This window comes from Toxorhynchites rutilus, chromosome 3 (assembly GCF_029784135.1).
Source record: "Toxorhynchites rutilus septentrionalis strain SRP chromosome 3, ASM2978413v1, whole genome shotgun sequence".
In the NCBI taxonomy this organism is placed as follows: domain Eukaryota; kingdom Metazoa; phylum Arthropoda; class Insecta; order Diptera; family Culicidae; genus Toxorhynchites; species Toxorhynchites rutilus.
This window is the reverse complement of record NC_073746.1, coordinates 262,485,497-262,503,953: the sequence shown is the minus strand read 5'-3', so window position 1 is coordinate 262,503,953 and position 18,457 is coordinate 262,485,497. Positions and strand designations below refer to the sequence as shown.

The window sequence follows — 18,457 nt, the reverse complement described above, 5'->3', positions numbered from 1 at the left end:
AATGGCGAAAAAAATCCATTTTTCTTGCAAGTGTTACATTTTTTTCAAAAAAGACTAGAATGAATGAAAGACTATAAATTTAAAAAAAAAATGAATGTATTTTTTTAAAAAAGGTAAGAACATTGTTTTTTTGGACCATCGGTTAACTTTGAAAAATCATAACTCAAAAACGGAAAAAACACATATCTGATTTTTGGATATAATATGTAAAAATAATCTCAGTTTTCAAGAAAAATAAATACAAAAAATATATATAAAATGGTCCCGAAACCATGTAAACTATAAAAATTAAATACAATTAATAAATAAATAAAACAATTTTTCTTCATAATCCAAAACTGTATTGTTTTTTTCAATGAAAACTAACTCATTGGATACAATTTGATGTGTCGGTGTAGTAGGCAAAAAGTGTCAACCGTAGTATCTAAGCCGGTGTAGTAGTTAAAAAGCTATAATTTTTTTAAAGAGTAATTTTTGGAAAAAAAAGGTGCGTTACATCTCTAATATAACCGCATGGCTGTCGTGGGACTACCGTTTGCTTAGTAATCATCTGTTTGTATTGATAAAACTATTGTTTAAATTAAACAATTTTCGGATTCAATTAAATTCGACATATTTGCTGTGGAGGTAAAAAATTCGAATAAACGCCATGTAATGTAAGGCACCTTGGTTTTGATGGCTGTGTTAGATAACACATTTCAGTGGGAACAAAAGTTCTACCAATTACGTGTATTTGCAATGCCAAAATCCCCAGGCACCTAGCTTAAGATGGCTGTGTTGGGGAAACCAATCAAAACGTGGCAGTTGGGTGTTAAGATAGCGCTTGACATTTTACAGTTATTCAATTGCATATCTCAGAATAATACGAGGGTCGTTCAAAAAATAAGTTCCAGTGCCTCAGAGATCGCGGAAAAATAAAGTTAGGACAAAAAACAAGGTGGTTTTCGTAATCTACGTTTTATTTTTTATTTTTCCACATAATCGTCGTAACGTTCGAGGCATTTTTCATAGCGTGACACGAGTTTTTCTATTCCGAGCGCGAAGTGCGTAGCGCCCAAATTTTTGAAGTACGATGTAACTGCGTCACGAATTTCTTCAGTGTTATTGAATCGTTGACCGCCGAACGCCTATTTCATCACCGGGAATAAGTGATAATCGCTAGGGGCGAGGTCTGGGGAGTAAGGAGGATGCTCGAACACAGTCCATTTGAATTTTTTCAATTGCTCTCGAGTTACGCGATTGGAATGGGGCCGCGCATTATCGTGGATGAGGAACACTCCTTTCGTCAATAAACCTGGCCTTTTGTTCTTAATCGCGGTTCTTAATCCATCCAAAACTTCACAATAGTACGGTGATGAAATAGGCGTTCGGCGGTCAACGATTCGATAACACTTGTAAGTTGTCAGCTTGGGTGCCTAGTGGCACAAACAAAACTCCCTGTACAAATTCCTCAGGGTCGGTTTACGTACGACTACGCGGTCAGGGAAACACCTAATCCGTGCAATCATGCTACCTTTTCACCCACTTCCTTAGCCTACACTCACCTTTCGTTTCCGGGACTCTGGGCCAGGGTGGCGTGTAGACGACGGACAGTGGCATCTCTGGTACCTCTATGACGTCGAGGAGATCTCTTTCAGCCACTCGCGAACTATGGCTTCAATCACGAAAACTCTCGAAACCGCACCACCGAACTTCCTTTGCAAAACCGCCTTTTAATCACGCGGCTATTCGCGATCCCTTTTCTGTTCGCGCGACACTTGGTCAAATCCAACCGTTCGGTACAAAGATTTCTTTAGAAGTCCCCTGTTCTTAAGTTTCTGGGCATTCACCTTAGGTCCCGTGAATACCCCCTAGGCCCGTACTTAGGTACTCGGTACCCGTCGACATTCGCCCATAAAAATAGTGCCACCTAGTGGCCGGTGCCGATGTCCTCGGGCATGGGGAGTGTAGCGTCGTCTCGGCGTTGTGATTGTGGCATGAAGCGGTGAACCATCACACTTATCCACGCTCAGATATTTCCCATTTAATGTTTTTATATTCATTATTCGTCACAAGATGCGTTAGTTTTGTGCATCTCACCCATTCACTTACACCAACAGTTACACACTGATGAAATTCGTGACGCAGTTACATCGTACTTCAAAAGTTGGACGCTACGCACTTCGCGCTCGGAATAGAAAAACTCGTGCCACGCTATGAAAAATGCCTCGAACGTTACGACGATTATGTAGAAAAATAGAAAATAAAACGTAGATTACGAAAATCATCTTGTTTTTTGTTCTAACTTTATTTTCCGCGATTTCTGAGGCACTGAAACCTATTTTTTGAACGACCCTCGTAACATTTTATTATTTGTGTTAGGTGCGTAGAAATATTTCCTATCAATTGATGCAAACATCTTTCCGATCTATTAAGAAATGTTCGAGTTATAAGCATTCGAAATCTTTCATTTTTTTGCTGCATGTTCTGTGTTTAGGATTTCATTTTACCCTCATATATTCCGGTTAGACGTAGACTATAGACTGTGGCTGACTAAATTGAGGCCAATATTTATACGGTGGCTTCTATATCGTGTATCTATTTCCTTTGGATTGAATTATATTCTGTATCGCAGTCGTATTGATGTAGAGAAATCCTATAAGTTCGGTGAGAAAGTTCAATGACATTGGTGACAATTTCTCCGTTCAAATATGTCGGAGTTGCACAGTATACGAATCAATATGACCAAGACGACATAACATACATGAGGAGTTACGAATATCCAGACTTATAAAAAACAATTTTGGGAAGAAATGTCATTGTTCGAAATTATTTTAATGAAAACATAATTCTGGATGGGACGACATTCGCCGGGTCTGCTAGATAAAAATCAACTACAATGTGGTTTGTTTCATTATTTTTTATTCTTGGAGAATCGCACGAGTACACTTACCACATATGATATGAACACAATTTCTCACAAATCCACAAAATTATCTTACAAACTATAATCCTCATTCTCATCATCTTCCACGATGAAAGATACATCGGAATTGACAATGACCGAGCCTTCGCCGGACGAAGGATCATTATCGTCAGGTTCTACTGCCACACTGTGCCTCCGCATAGTTTGCTTGACCCTGTATTTGGAGCTCTGACTTCCTGGTCGATGAACCATGTGCAGTGGTTTATAATACGGATAGTTTGATGGCACAGCAGCATATTGGTTGGAAGCCGAATCAGTACAGTTCTGCACAGTAATTTTATTGTCTTCGGAAACAACCGTACACTTATGCACTGGGATTCCCCAATCGGATTCCGTGTCATTGGATTCTTGAAAGTCGTTGTCGTAAAATGCAGTATTCGCATCATCGAATTCAGGATCATACGGAGAAGGTTGGCCCCAAGCTGGGTCTACCATTTCGTGGCCATAACATCCGTACCCACAATCATCAAACGTCGCCGGACAGGATCCCGTAATATAACATGGCGGCTCATGGTAGTGAAACGGTCTCAGAACTGGTCCCCTTCGATACATAGGACCAAGATCGAATCCGTCGTCATAACAACCTCTACACTGATTCGCCACTGGTCTATCGTGGGCTTGAATGCCTCGCCCGTAATGATCGTAACATCCATCGCAGATTACCTTCATGTTGGCTGGCTTGCCGCATGCTACATATGGCCACTGGTCAATGTAAACACATTTCGGTTTCTCGGGCTGAGGAACATAGGCAACTTTGTCCTTACAATTCCCATATTGATCGCAACGTTTTCTCCGTTGCACATGGATTATGTCTGAGGTGCACTGTGGACCACATGTTTGAAACTTTTTGTGCTGACACCTGAACCCCTGCGTAGACGCGTAACAAGTTTTTGGACGAACGGCAGTGCAGCATTTCGTTTGTTCCGATCGAGTTTCGCTTTCGGTTACATTCGAATAAATGTGAATATTGTTGACATTGGTTGTGTTAACATGTGTGGGGACATTTACAATGTTGGTATTGTTCACCACATTCGTCAAACGAATAACAGTTGTAACATTAGTTGGTACCTGATATTCAACTTTTTCTCCTTCGTCACCTTGAAAAATTATTTTTCTTTTCTTTGTTTTCAAAGCCATATCTGGAGGCTCATATCCAGGAATGTCATTGGAATCGATAGGCTCAACTGGAACTACACTTTCCAAAGCAGGGATCACATGAATCGAGGGCATCACGATGTCGTCTGAGTTGAGTTTAACAGATTTGTCATGTTCTCTAGGGTCTTGCCGATCTCGATAGAGTTGTGATTGAACAACAATCTGAGGACACACCGATTGTCTCTTTTGTCGTAGTAATTTAACCTCTTCCACACACTGACGATACGTCTCGTATTGTGTCTCGTTGCACGTTCTTATTTTTTTCAAATTTGCGCATGGGTCAGCAGCTGCCAGCACCACAGTCATCAGAACTATTCCCAAGATAAAACTAGTGAGACAGTCCATCTGTAAATGTAGGGGAAGGGGAACATTAATGGGTTTGTTCGACGTTCTACAAATATTGACCTTGCGAATTCAACAACAATTGCATCATTCACTATCAAGGGAAGAACATTTCTGATAAAGACCATTTGATAATAAACACTTTATCTTGAGTCATATAGCACGCGTCGCAGCTTGAAGTAGCAAAACACGATGGCGGTAGTGGATAATAATACTTGAAATTGGATTGATACTTCACTTAGAGCTAATATTCCGATGGACAGATGGACACATTAGTGTCAAACTGTCAACCTTATCGAAATATATCTCGTCATGGTATCATCGTTGATTGATGTGTCTTTATACAGGGTTTTACTTCAACTAAGAATACACAAATAATGACCGATGACTTCAGCGGATCTTTAAAAACGCCGTCCTTTGAATTATTCTCGTATTCACGTATCGTGAATAAAATTAAAATACCTCCGTACGAAACCGGTATCCTTTTATCGGTGTATCCTTCAGACTATTACAAGCTATCTTCCCCTCGGAAGGTGTTCGCGAGCTTTATCGATCGGCAGAAATATCCGTACTGAGTTAGACACTCACACGTTCCGGAACATTTCTCTAAGTCTACGTTATCATTTCTTATCGAGTTTAGAAAATCGTGTTCCACGATTGACATTCCTTATCTTTAGCATTCTCCCGTGCAAATATTCGGCTGGCAAACTACAAACGGACAATCGTAATCTGCTGCGAAGGTTTATATTGTGATCTCGATAGCCTAGATATGATACAACGAATTATATTTGAACATGAAGAGATCGGAAGCTTTCAAATGTATGTTAAGAGTAAGATCAAGTTCAATATCAAACATCATATTGCTCCATGATAGTATTAAGCTATTCCACGTCAAATAAATCGAAAAACTACCACTTTTTGCCCGAACCCTTTCGATTTTTGACGTGGGACTACGTCTAACCGGAATATATGGGGGGTAAAATGAAAACCTAAACACAGAACATGCAGGAAAAAATTAAAGATTTCGAATGCTTATAACTCGAACATTTCTTACTAGATCGGAAAGATATTTGCATCAATTGATGGGGAATATTTCTACACATCTATCGCAGTTAATAAAATGTTATTTTTCATTAGATAAACAATTGAATGACTGTCAAATGTTAAGCGTTATTTAAACGCCCTAACTGCATCGTTTTGATTGGCCCGATACACGGTTTCCCCAACACAGCCATTAAAACCAAGCAGCGTTGGAGAAATCGGCGTTGCAAACACATGAAAGTAGGGGGTATTTTTGTTCCAACTGAAATGTGTTTCCCTAACACAGACTTCGAATCCATGGAGCGTGGGGAAATTGGCATTGCAGATACATACAAGTCGGAGTGCAGACTGGAATATATTTCCCTAACACGAACTCCTAAACTTAGGAACCAGGGAAAATCGTGCAGCGAATGCGGCGAATGAACTTTACAAGTTTCAAGCAAATTCGCGGTTTGAGGAGTACGTACACTTGAGAGATGCAAACTTCACATATTTTGTCCTTGGCATCACGCCAAACATAAAAGGACTGTCATTAAATTTACTTCTAACGAAGAACATAATCTATCACAATGGATGAATTGACCTCACATGGCATTTGTTCAATCTTTTTACTCACAAAGCAAATATATTGAATTCAATTGAATTCGGAAACTGTGTAATATACAACGAAAGTTATCTTAAGATGAAAAATGTACACGAATGAATTCGGCTCTGTTACAGCTGAATTGCTAAATGAGCCTAATAAAATAAACTGTTGGGAAAAAAAATCAAGAATTTAATCAATACAAACAAATTGTTGCTAAGATAAGGTAGTCCCACGTCAACCTTGCGGTTATATCATAGATATAACCCACCCATTTATTCGTTTGAAAATATTGTACATAAGGTGGTAACTACCCAAATCCATAATTTTCATTATTCTATGACTGATTTCAATTCGACTGCTTTATGTACATACAGTTTTGTTTGGAATACCTGAATTTGTTTTTGGGTGGCAGAAGATTAATGTTAATTGGAAGATACTAAAATCAACATTGTAAGCACAAGAAGGCGAAAAATATTCCACGGAAGTCGGCAGAAACTCAATCTCATTATTTTATTATCAGTTGTTAAATAACATAATAATTTACGAAATATGTCGATATAAAAACATGAGACGACCACGATTTAATTGTTTTTATTGTTGTTTGTATTTACTGCTTTATTTTGAGGCCTGGTCGAACATCCAAACTGTTGATTTATGCAGGAATATTCTAACAATCATAACAAACCCCAGGAAAAGGATTTTCCTTCAAAGCGACATCCAATATATTCTGGAAATTCCATCGCTCGAATGATGCAATCATGTAGTTCCGAAAATAATAATTGGATTTTATCTGAAATTACAAATAATAACCCCAATCTCAATGTAATACTAGCAAAAATTATTTGACAATTTACCGTTTTCCCTATCATCTGTACATAAGCGTTATTAGGGTATCCTACGACAACGATGTTATTCTGGCTGTCGATCGTCATGAACCTTAAACTTCCCGAAACCTGTCCGGTTTCGAACATTTGGCTTACTCTCAATGGGAACTCGAACTGCTGATAAGTTACAAGAAACGTTCCGGTTCCCTGGTATTCCTGCAAATTAGCCGAAAAATCCAAAACTACGCCAATGTGGTGCCATAGTATGCTAGCTTCGACGGCGGCTTCAGTATTCAAAAGTATCTCTTTAAATTTTCTTGTGTTCAGCTCCATCCCGCCAATTTTAGCTACGAATGCTGAATGGAAGGACACGTTGCCCTCGAGGCGAATTCCATAAGCTGAAATGCTTGCAACGGAATTTAACGGTATGAGTCAATGAATTAAAGATCGTTACTGTAGCATTACTTGATTGGTGCAGTGTAATCATCTATCGGAAGGTCGGATCCTGATATAATGCGAGATTCGGTTATTTCTACAACACGTTTAGTTATTCTTTCTATATAAGCCAGGGGCTCAATAACTGAAATAAAAGATGACAGTATACAGGTAAACTTTTCCGATAAAATCAGTACGAATTACCTCTAGCAGCATCGATGATCCAATTATTACAAGAAAACAACACCATGAAACTTATAATAATGAACCATTCCATTCTGAAGCACGTTTCCTAGACAACTGTTTCTGAATTAGCCAAACTAGTTGAAGTAGCCATTTGTTATCGTTTCAAATCTTTCTGATCGAACAAAAACTCTACGTGATAATAGTGAGTAGTATTGACTTCAGCATTAAATGTATTTTATTTTACCTCTGTTCACAGGTAGAAATATCACTTTCTTACTTACATATCACCACTTTTGATTCGATGTAGGGCAACACGGGGTGAGTTGGTCATACGGGATGATTTGGATCACCACTTTATCTCAAAAAGTACGGCTCAACTTGGATTTTTTATAATGTCATCTCCTTCTATTGTTGAACCGTTTGTACCCAACGTAAAAAAAACTTTGGTGAAATTTCAGAGAGAGTAAACGGTAGCATGAACGCAGCAATCACTTTGATTGACAGAAAATGTGAATTTTGCGATCATGGTTTTAAGCGTTTTTTTTTCCGCTGATTAATCATACTTTTCGTGTATTGTACAGTAAAGTTCTGTTCATTTACATAGGAGGAACAATTTGATGCAGCGAAACTGTAAGCTTGATAACAATGAATAAAATTAATTGCTTTTAAATTTTTGCATGTTGTGTAGGGTGACATGGACACGTTTCTGTGGGGTGAATTGGTCATACAGGTTTGAAACTTTTCTTTGGTCTAATCAATTCAAGATGTCGCCGAATTACAAACCAAAGAATGAATATTAAACCACCTTAGAAACATATATTGTACCCTAAAACCTACATATGCCTAGTTTTGCTCCATTTGCTTGATTAGTTTTCGAATTATGCAGAAATTTGTCTTTCATTTGTATGGCAGCTCCCCCCTAGAGAGGGGGGTGGAGTGTCTAACCACTGTAAAAACATTTATTGCACTCTAAAATCTCCACATGCCAAATTTGGTTTCATTTACTTGATTAATTCTCGAGTTATGTAGAAATTTGTGTTTCATTTTTATGGCAGTCCCACCTAAGAGAGGGGGAGGAGTATCTAACCACCATAGAATCATTTATGCACCCAAAAACCTCCACACGCAAAATTTGGTTCCATTTGCTTGATTAATTCTCGAGTAATGCAGAATTTCTTGTTTCATTTGTATGGCACCTCCCCCTTAGAGAGGGGTATGAATATTCTAACCACCATAGAAATATTTATTGCACCCTAAAACCTTCAAATGCCAAATCTGGTTTCATTTGCTTGATTAATTCTCGAGTAACGCAGAAATTTGTGTTTCATTCGTATGGCAGCTTTTCACTGAATCCATGGCTTTTCACTGAATCCATGGCTTTTCACTGAATCCATCGTCCATGCTTTGGAATGGATCTTTACTCGACAAATGTGGAAAGCATATCAGCAGTGAAAGATTTGTTAAATTTTTCCTAATTTTTATAATATTTAGCACGGTTCTAGATATATTTACCATAGTCCCATAATTAAAGTTGATTTTACTTTTAATCAGAAATTACACATAAAATCATTTTATATTGACTGTGGATTCAAAAATTTTCTCTTGAAAAATTTTACACTCTGAAACGTATTCCTACATTAATAACTTTGGGAATACATCTACATACACATTATCCTCGATAAAGCAATGTTGTTCCTCAAATTTAATCTGGTTGTAATATCATAAATTCGACAGACAATCCGGTTTCATGAAATTTTCTAGCACTGTTTTGAACAATTGAGGGTAGAGATAAAAAGTCACAGGAGGGTTGTGTCCAAGACACGACCGCATAGTTGACGTAGGATTCCGTTAGGCTATCTGCTGCACGCTGATTTTGGATATGTTTGAACAATTACATTGTTAAACTCTTCGATAATGATTTGGGTCCATTTTGTCTGGTTGTTAGGTATTGTTTGTTCACTCCACCAGTGTCCATAACCGAGTGATAATGATAGAAGGATGGTGATTAGTCATTAAATGGTGCGTATCACGTACCAAAGCCGCCCTCTGTGGTCCTGGACGAGATGGCGCCTGTGTTATGTATCAAAGCAATATAAGATAATTATCATTATCGAACCCAAATTTTTCTCACCAGAAAAAAGTGTTACTTAAGTATAGAGAAAATATATTTGAAATGGAAAAGTAATTTCATTCATAATTTTTTATTTTCTGAGTGTTTATTCAACCCATTTCCTTTTCGCTTTAAATCCAACGGAACACGATGCTACATGCCTCAATGCGAATTTCAATTGGGCTAACAGCACCCAATACGATATGTAGAGCATATGTGAAATCACGTTTTCGAATATTCTTTCATTTTTCCAATTTTGCTCGTCGCATGAGCTTTCCTTGGGAGAAAAAAAATCGTTTCATATTTCAAGTCATTTTAACACAATAGCTACCTTACACAATTTTACACTTACAGATGTGTCAAAAGTTTTAAGCAACCAACATAAAAGTTCCAAATTTAAATTGTATTTATATTCTATCAAGCATAAGTTCTATTCAGTTCATTGAAACATCATTCTTCAATCGAAAGATTCTTATTGGAACGAAAAAACACTTGTTCATCGCTCCCAAATTATTCGCCAGCACGTATGCAATCAGCAATGCCCACGCTAGTTACAATGAGCACTATCCATTTGTACGCGTCGTTAGTTAAACTATCGAGGGTTTTTACATGCTGATTTCTCCCAGAAACCATGGATTTGAAATCTCTGTTAGGGAATACATGTCGGTGGGAAAAAAGCTTCCTCTACTTTCATGTATCTGCAATGCCAATTTCCACTAGGCAGCTTGGTTTTGATGTCTCTATTTGGGACCTGCCGCATATGTCGTCAATTTCGACCTATCAGAAGTGGGTATTTCCGTTAGGATATGGGTTGAGATTTTTCAATTGTTCGATAGTTAGTTTCATGACATATATTATTTTATTCAATGTAAAAAATTGTTATGGAGTGCCGAAATTGATTGACGCAAAAATCTCATCAATCCATCATGAAATGACTGAACAATAAGCATTTGAAATTGGACAATTTTCACGGTGCGCTCGATTTTCGATTTTCAATTTGTACCCCAAGATGTTCCCGAAAGACGTAATCCTACGTCAAAAAGTTAATCTAGAGAATTTAATCTAATGTAAGATAAAAGTGCGAACCAGAAAACTATCATGACAGAAAACTTTGGCATAGAAACCAGTATATTTATAACGAATAATGTAAAGAGTCAGGAAAAATCAGGATCATTTTAGAAAAATCAGGATACATTGAGTGTTCGTCAGGATATCAGGGAGCGTGCTGAAAAGTCTGGGAAATTCTGAAAAATCAGGAAGGTTGGCATCTCTGATTGCACCCTAAAACCTCAATATGCCTAATTTGATTTCATTTGCTTAATTAATTCTCGTGTAATGCAGAAATTTGTGTTTCATTTGTATGGCAGCCACCACCGCCACCCTAAGAGAGGGGGGAGGAGTATCTGACTACCGTAAACACATCTATTGCACTCTTAAACCTCCACATGCCAAATTTGGTTTCAGTTGCTTGATTAATTCTCGAGTAATGCGGAAAATTTGTGTTTCATTTGTGTTAAAACTGAATGAAGACGAAGAAAACATATTTTCTGGAGTTTTTTTATTCAATTATACCCTCTTCTTCAAATAAATGCCAATCAAACCTGAAAAATACACAATAGCAATATTACAGAGAAGTTCAACTTCGGTCTGTGACACCGTGCGCGAGTATACGAGTTATAATTTTGCACGCGAGTATAGAGGGGTTAAATATTGCTTTGTTTCTTCCATATACCTTTTATATAGAATGCAAATAATGACTACATATATGTTGTTTACCAATTCAAATATACTTTGTCTACTGCTCCACCTCATATGGATCTCATTGGGTACAACATGGTAAAACGAATTTAGAAAGTTACCAGGTTAATTCGCGTTGATGCCGGAATGGTGTCGACATCTGAATACGACATTAGTTTGTATGACGCCAACTCCTCTCTATCAGATTAGTCGGTCTAAGGCAGTTTTAAATTACTAAAATTTTTATGAAATTTTTGTCTTGGCGTTATTTACCTACTAGTAGTACGTTGTTCTGACCCTAATTTAAACTATTTTCTATGAATTTTCAGATATTCTCACCAAAACTTACCATTATGATATAAAATTATCTTTAGATACAATTTTTGTATAATATTTTTGACGTAGAACTACGTCTTTCATTAAGGGTGCCAAATCAGAAAACAGGTCACGTTTTTATGAAATAAAGTTAACGTTAATAACTATTTTTACCGCGAACGGATTTTGGCGATTTACATACTAAACGAACCTAAGATTTGTTTAATATGCTATACATTAGAATCCCTTGGTTTGTAAATGGTTAAAATTCATGAAAACTATAAGCGTTTCTATTTTCCCATACATTTGTTCTGTCCATTTGTGTGCTTTCCCGAACAGAGCTGTCGATAACGAGCAACTTACCGACGAGCAACGAAGGGGAAATCGTAGGATATAAAGTCACCTTGAACAAAGAAAAAGAATGAAGGGGAATACATGCCTAGAGTATAAACAGTGGATCTCGCTGAGGCAAACTTTCATTCGGCATCGGACTGTTGAGCAATCCAGTTCACTTTGCTTTCGCTGCGCTTCGATCTAAGATTGGACCCCACCAGTGGTAATTCAACTTGGATATTGTCGTTTGGTTTTTCCAGTTCGTTTTACGCGTTATTCGTATCGTGTGTTTTTCTTTCTGCGTCATAAATTGGACGCTTCGCATAGTGTGTAATGAGCAAAAAGAAGAGGAAGGCTGGCTCGAGCCCTGCAAAAAACGAACGCATTGCCAGGGGCAATAAAATTTCGAGGCAAGCGTCATCTAATGATGCTCGCGATGTTGGTGCAGTGAAAAGCGCTCGCACTGAATCGAGCCTTCGCATCGAACAACAGCGAAGTAAGTGACTTCGGCGCGCCGGTCGAAAATGTAAACGCCGTTACCCAGGCAGCAACCAGCTCCCCCCGCTGGTGGTGAACACGGTTGCTCTTGACAAACTCATCAGCGAATTCGCATCGATGGGTGTTACAGCAGAGTACAAGCTGTGTGGCATAATTCAGTCTTTTTTCAAGCAGTGAACATTGTTTGTTTTCCGTCATCATAAGGGCTTCGATGGTGCTTTTGACATTGCATGGATGTATTAAACTGACGTTATGGCGAAGCAGGTGTTAAGGTTGTGCGCCATCATTTGGGGAATACCAAGCATCTTGAATGTCGTACTGAAATGTTATAAGTTATTTGGGTTCGCGTGCCAGTCGCAAAACTGTCTTCAACTACGATTGCATTTGCACTGGTCTTGATCATAATGAAGCAATGCTACTGTTTTCGAGGTTGTTGATATTAAAAAAAAAGAGTTTATTTCGCTTGTTTAATCACCATGAAAGTGAATATCGTTCTGGAATTTTGTATGTGATTAGGTTTCGCTTGCCAGTAGCAAAACTTCCTCCACTAAGGGTGACAGCTGCGCTTATCTCGAGTATGAGAAAGTAATGCAACTTTTTCGGGGCCATTAATATAAACAGAAGTGTTTCTTTTGAGAACAGCGCAAAATGATGAGAAGTGTTTATATTCCTAATAGTTTCAAGCCACCAATGTATGACTCTGCATGCATGCTATGGCGAACGCTTGTTTGGCGCTTGGTTTACGTTGGACGAACGATGCCTGGAGGTGCAATTCCACTGAGGCAATACTAAATAACATGTAGCATGATATTTGATACTTGCAAGTGTTGTTATTGTTGTTGTTTCCTCGCGGTGCCAAAGATATATTGATATAATCGACTGTAATTGAGTCTATGTCAATTGCGAAAAAGGCCACCGGAATAGCGTTCGAGGTAAATTTCCAATGCATTGAGATGAAATAAATTGCGACATACGATCAGCTAGTGTATTGCTCTGCGAAGGCAAGAATTAATCATCAGTCAATTATCGTCAACTGATTCTACAATGAAAAAAACATTTCAAAGATTGTTCTACTAAGCAGTTGTTTCTAAAATTTCACAGCATTATAGAACAATATCCGAAGGTTTTAACAAGCGACATTTATAATATAACAGCGTAGTTCTACGTCAACAATGCGGTCGTATCTTGGACACAACCTCCTATAATTTTTTCACTGCTAGCAAGCAAAAGTGATTTTCATTTACATAAAGTACTAATTTGATTTGGGAAAAATACGTTTCATTCATAATTTTTATTATAAAAGTGTGTTCATTACTTCTGCACACCCATATTGTCATGCCTACTCCCCCATTTCGTAATACGAATGTCATTGCGGATTGCAAAATTGTCTGAATATGCGAGAAATTTTAAACAAAATTTGACCTCACTTTGTCTCCGAGTTTAATTTTGTGAAAAAAGCATTCGAAAAATGGGTTTATATCAACAAAATTCACAAATTTGTTAGTTTCCGAACGAACTACCATGATTATGTACGCTATTCGCGACATAGAAGGTACGGTGTCGCCGTCTAGCGAATTTTATGGATGTATGAGGAAAATGTAAACAAATCGTGTGTTTTTCAACTGTATTTTGAGTGCTATTTTTTCCTCGAATTCTTTTGTAGTTTATAAAGAAACGAATACGTAGTGATAGGGTGGAGCTTAGTAAAGCAGTTTTCACTACAGGAACCGTTTATTTATTTCGTTGACACACAATACAGAATCGAAAAAGAGTACCTTCATTGAGATTAACATGCTCAGAGGTTATAAATTCTCAAACATTGAATGAAAATCATTTTCAAATGTTGTTTGCATGGTCAAGTTACATAATCCGGATCCGTATATAATCATCACAAAAAGAACTCCCAAATCTTCCCAAATCGGTTCTGGTGAAACCTTTGAAAAGTGGACCTCAAAAATTGGACGAATTGCCCAAACAATAAGGAAATTGCTTCGTTAGTGATTCAGAAAAATATGATCATAACGCTGAACCTAACTGTCGCTTGATTTGTGTAGTCGTTCCTGATTATAAACTAAGATATTGGCCAAGAATATTGTAACGTTTCATTGAGAACGGATGAAATTTGGTACTTCGAATAGCTTCAACGGCTCAGGATGGAGATTGAGTTGTTAATAACCAACCGTGCCTGAAATCGTCATCAGCGCGTTGCATTTCCTTCCACCAAGTATGTAAAGTTACCCTCGACGACCAAACGACTTTCTCCAGCAGCGAAATTGAAAATTATACGACCATTGCGTTTTCTCCCAATAATGGCTCCTGAAAAAACGCGAAAAAAATCATTATCAGACACTGTTTCGCTCACGATTTTTTTACCACTTGTACAAAACTCGTTACGCTTTTGCTTAGAATATTAATTTGAGACTGATAATTTGATTTTCATTAATAATTTTGTCCCTGAAGATGTGTTTATGTTTCCCGCCGCAGAGAAAGTGTCATTTTCTACAACAATAAAAAGATGTTTCCAATTTTGCTAATATATATTTTTTAACCTAATTAGCTCTGCAAAACATCATTCTTCCATTTAACTTCCATTTGTATAATGTATTTTCTGAGCTGTACCCTTTTGAGCTTGAGCTTGAGCTTGGGTAGACTGTACAATTCGTAGTTGCTCTCCGTGATTGACCTGAACCAACCAAATTGCACAAAGAACACACAGAATGACGCTTGGGACTAGCAAATCATTCTCGTTGTGCAATTTTCGGTGATTCGAGCTTTAAATGGTCAATAACGACGCCGGCCACGTCCTTACAGTCACCAGGGGAAGGGAAGGAATGTTAGTATGATATTCGCCGCCCGAAGGCCAGAAGGGTCGCCTCTATAGCGTGGTTCCCTAGCGTTTATCATGGAAGTGATAGTTGTTAGTGGGAATGGTTAAGAAAAATCAGGATTCACTGCGGTAAGTGATGTGATTGTGTAAACGCGAACTATTGACTACTTGACGAAACAAAAACTTCATGTGTCACAACGTGTAGCAGAGATTATCTTTAGGTTACCTAAGAAGGAAAGCCTAAACAAGTTATTGGACCAGCTATTGTTATTTGATTATTTAACGCATCTTTTTAGTCGAAATTTCATCGCAGAAAAATAACTTTGGGAAACCTGAGAAGGTAACCGAGAGAACTCCTCCAAGGCCAATCGACTCGGCGATATGTTTCGCTGTTCATCACGCCTACTGCGGGCCTGATCACGAACATCACCCCACGGCGAAAACGAGATGAAGTGTATGAAACCTTGCATACAAATCATCTCGCTCTCACCGTGAAGTGACGCTCGTAATCAGGCACTCTGTATCGCAACTTTAATTTGGTTATTTTTGGAAAACCTGAGAAGGTCACCGAAAAAAAACTCTCTAGAAACAATCGAGCCCTCCCGGTCACCCCATCAGGCCCCTTGCAATGACATCACTCGCCGTCACGATTAGGAATCTAATCGCGACGGCGGAGGGCCTTCTGCGGGAAACCCGAGATTGCAACCGAGAGAACCTCTGTAACCAATCGACCCACCATATATTCCGTTATATTGAACCATATGATTTGTGATTTGAAACTTAATAAAGGGTTGAAGAATTAATTAACTAATAAATCGAAGAATTACATAAGGCAAAAGTCTGAATTATATAAGTCTTGATCCTAACATCCAAAAACTGAAATCACTCGCAACACACAGAAGCATCAAACCTACACTACTTTGCACGAATAACACAGGGCATGATCAATATGCAAACATATTCAATTTTATACTACGCGTTTGTTTTGCCGTTGCTAACCAGTACTTGATTATGATATCTGAAATGAAATACGATGTTCGAAATACGACATTCAATATCTGATTTCCAGAATTCAAAGTTATGAATTCTTGAATGATACAAATGAACTGATGAATTAATGAAACTACTTCACATGTTACCTGTAGATGTGTGAAAAAAAAATGCAAATTCAATATGTATGTGTATGAGAGAGGGGTGCTATCGTTAGATAGAAAACTTATCTGCTATCCTAGGTCTTCACATGTCAGCGATTCCTTTTGTGGTGAGTGATACATTCACTGCGGCACTAAAAATTCGCATTGCGATACCCACAATCGAGAACGCGACAATTGAGAGCACTGTGCGTAACCGAGAGCGAAACGATTGAAAGCTTATTGGGAATCCGAGAGCGCGACGGCTGAAAGCACTATACGAAATCAAAAGCACACCGACTAAGAGTAAATTGCGAAACGGAGAGCACGACACTTGGGAGCGGCGAAGAGTGAAAAAAAAATTAGGAGCATAACGATCGGAGACAAATGCAAGCTAAAAACTATGGCTTCACCCAATTTGATGCGTTACTGTCCATACTTATTTCCACAATCACTCCAACGAATTCAACCAAATTCCACTGGTTTTCAGCTTAGCTTAATAAATAGAACACTTTCATTGGTTTCACGATTTATAAAACACTTAAACGACAGAAGAAGCAAGCACACAGAGGAGACATCGCGGAGTAAGAAAACACACGTCCACTCCCGTATGCTGCTCAACTCCTGTATTTTCTGAGCTGTACCCTTTTTTGTATTAATTATTCAATCGAGTGTCACACTTTTTAAACAATTTTTTTCCTGTTATTTTGGTATGAAAAAATAAATTAAATGTGGAGAGAGCAAAGAAAACTAGGAAACGTAGATCTGATAGTAGGAGTATAATATGTTGAAGTACAGGAATTAAATTCATGATTTATTTCATTTGTCAAGAGACTATGGGCCTTCCCAGCAAACATTAAATCGTATAATTTTGCACGTGCCAAGTCTTACAAGAAATCCGAATAAATCATAATCGCATATAATATCAATCAAAGTATCTATCGTGTATATTTGAAATCGCATAAAATGTAAAAACTCGATTTTATATACCATTATCAAATTAAGTCGCATATCGGTATAATAAACATCAATTTTATGATGTACATTGTCGTAAAATATATTTGATCCCCATCATATGCGTATATTACGCTGATGCAGTTTGTGTGTCGTATAAGCGTATAATTTGAATCGATTCAGTACTGTAGTAAATCGTGTTGCATGCTGAAGAAAATCATGAAACAGTAAATCATATTAGATCCTAATAAAGAACATATTACATCATATTGAAATGTCAATGAAATGCTGATGCACTCGAATGTTTTAACCGCTGTTGAATTAAATTTCAGATAACCGCGCGAGATAGCTGGTGGATGATAATCCAGACGACCGGAGTTCGAACCCACATCGGAGCAGTTTTCACCAAACATCAATCTGTGCCATTTTAAACATTCATATTCCACTCCCAACACAAGTCAATCAAACAATTATTATTTCTACAAACATAAATACTCATATATAAAAATGGCGATTCGTGAGGCTATAATAAACATTTCACAAAAATATTTTGCGCCATTTGTTTTTTTTTTCATGTCTGTTATAAATCGTATATGAGTATAGCAAAAGTCGTATTTGGTGCTATGACAATTCATGAATATATTCATATTAGATCGCAAATCAATTTCAACATAATCGCTATTATAGCCGGTCAAAGTTGCATATTCATCCAAACAAAAAAATTATTTGATTGCGATGAGTTTTTAAGAAATTTAATTCTGCGCATTTTTATATATAACATGTTATTTTCTTATCTCTTTCAGTAGAGAAAATTTTATAAATATTGACAATGGTTGAATCAAAGACGGAAATTCGAGAGCACCATCAAAAACAAGTAGAAAAATGCATGGTTCTTGCATGTGAGAGCTACTTTGGAAAGTCCGGAAGTAAAACATACGTGATTTGTTTTTCAATTTTAGGTTATCTTATCATCATTTTCTTAGTTCAAAACCAGAATCCAGATGTCTCACCGATCGTTT

General features: G+C 37.6%; 2 protein-coding genes across 2 annotated transcripts; both read right to left on the bottom strand.

Annotated features, from left to right (window-relative positions):
• Positions 1–2,921: 2,921 nt before the first annotated feature.
• On the bottom strand, positions 2,922–5,025 carry LOC129778755 (uncharacterized). The gene is made up of 2 exons (XM_055785852.1): positions 4,925–5,025; positions 2,922–4,465 (listed from the first exon to the last, which is right to left on the bottom strand). Exon 2 carries the CDS (start codon positions 4,463–4,465, stop codon positions 2,978–2,980), a length of 1,488 nt encoding a protein of 495 aa, XP_055641827.1. The 5' UTR covers positions 4,925–5,025; the 3' UTR covers positions 2,922–2,977.
• Positions 5,026–6,642: 1,617 nt separating this feature from the next.
• Positions 6,643–7,710, bottom strand: LOC129780089 (uncharacterized). Its single transcript, XM_055788006.1, has 4 exons — positions 7,553–7,710; positions 7,379–7,493; positions 6,944–7,319; positions 6,643–6,879 (listed from the first exon to the last, which is right to left on the bottom strand). Exons 1-4 carry the CDS (start codon positions 7,623–7,625, stop codon positions 6,757–6,759), a joined length of 687 nt encoding a protein of 228 aa, XP_055643981.1. The 5' UTR covers positions 7,626–7,710; the 3' UTR covers positions 6,643–6,756.
• Positions 7,711–18,457: the final 10,747 nt, after the last annotated feature.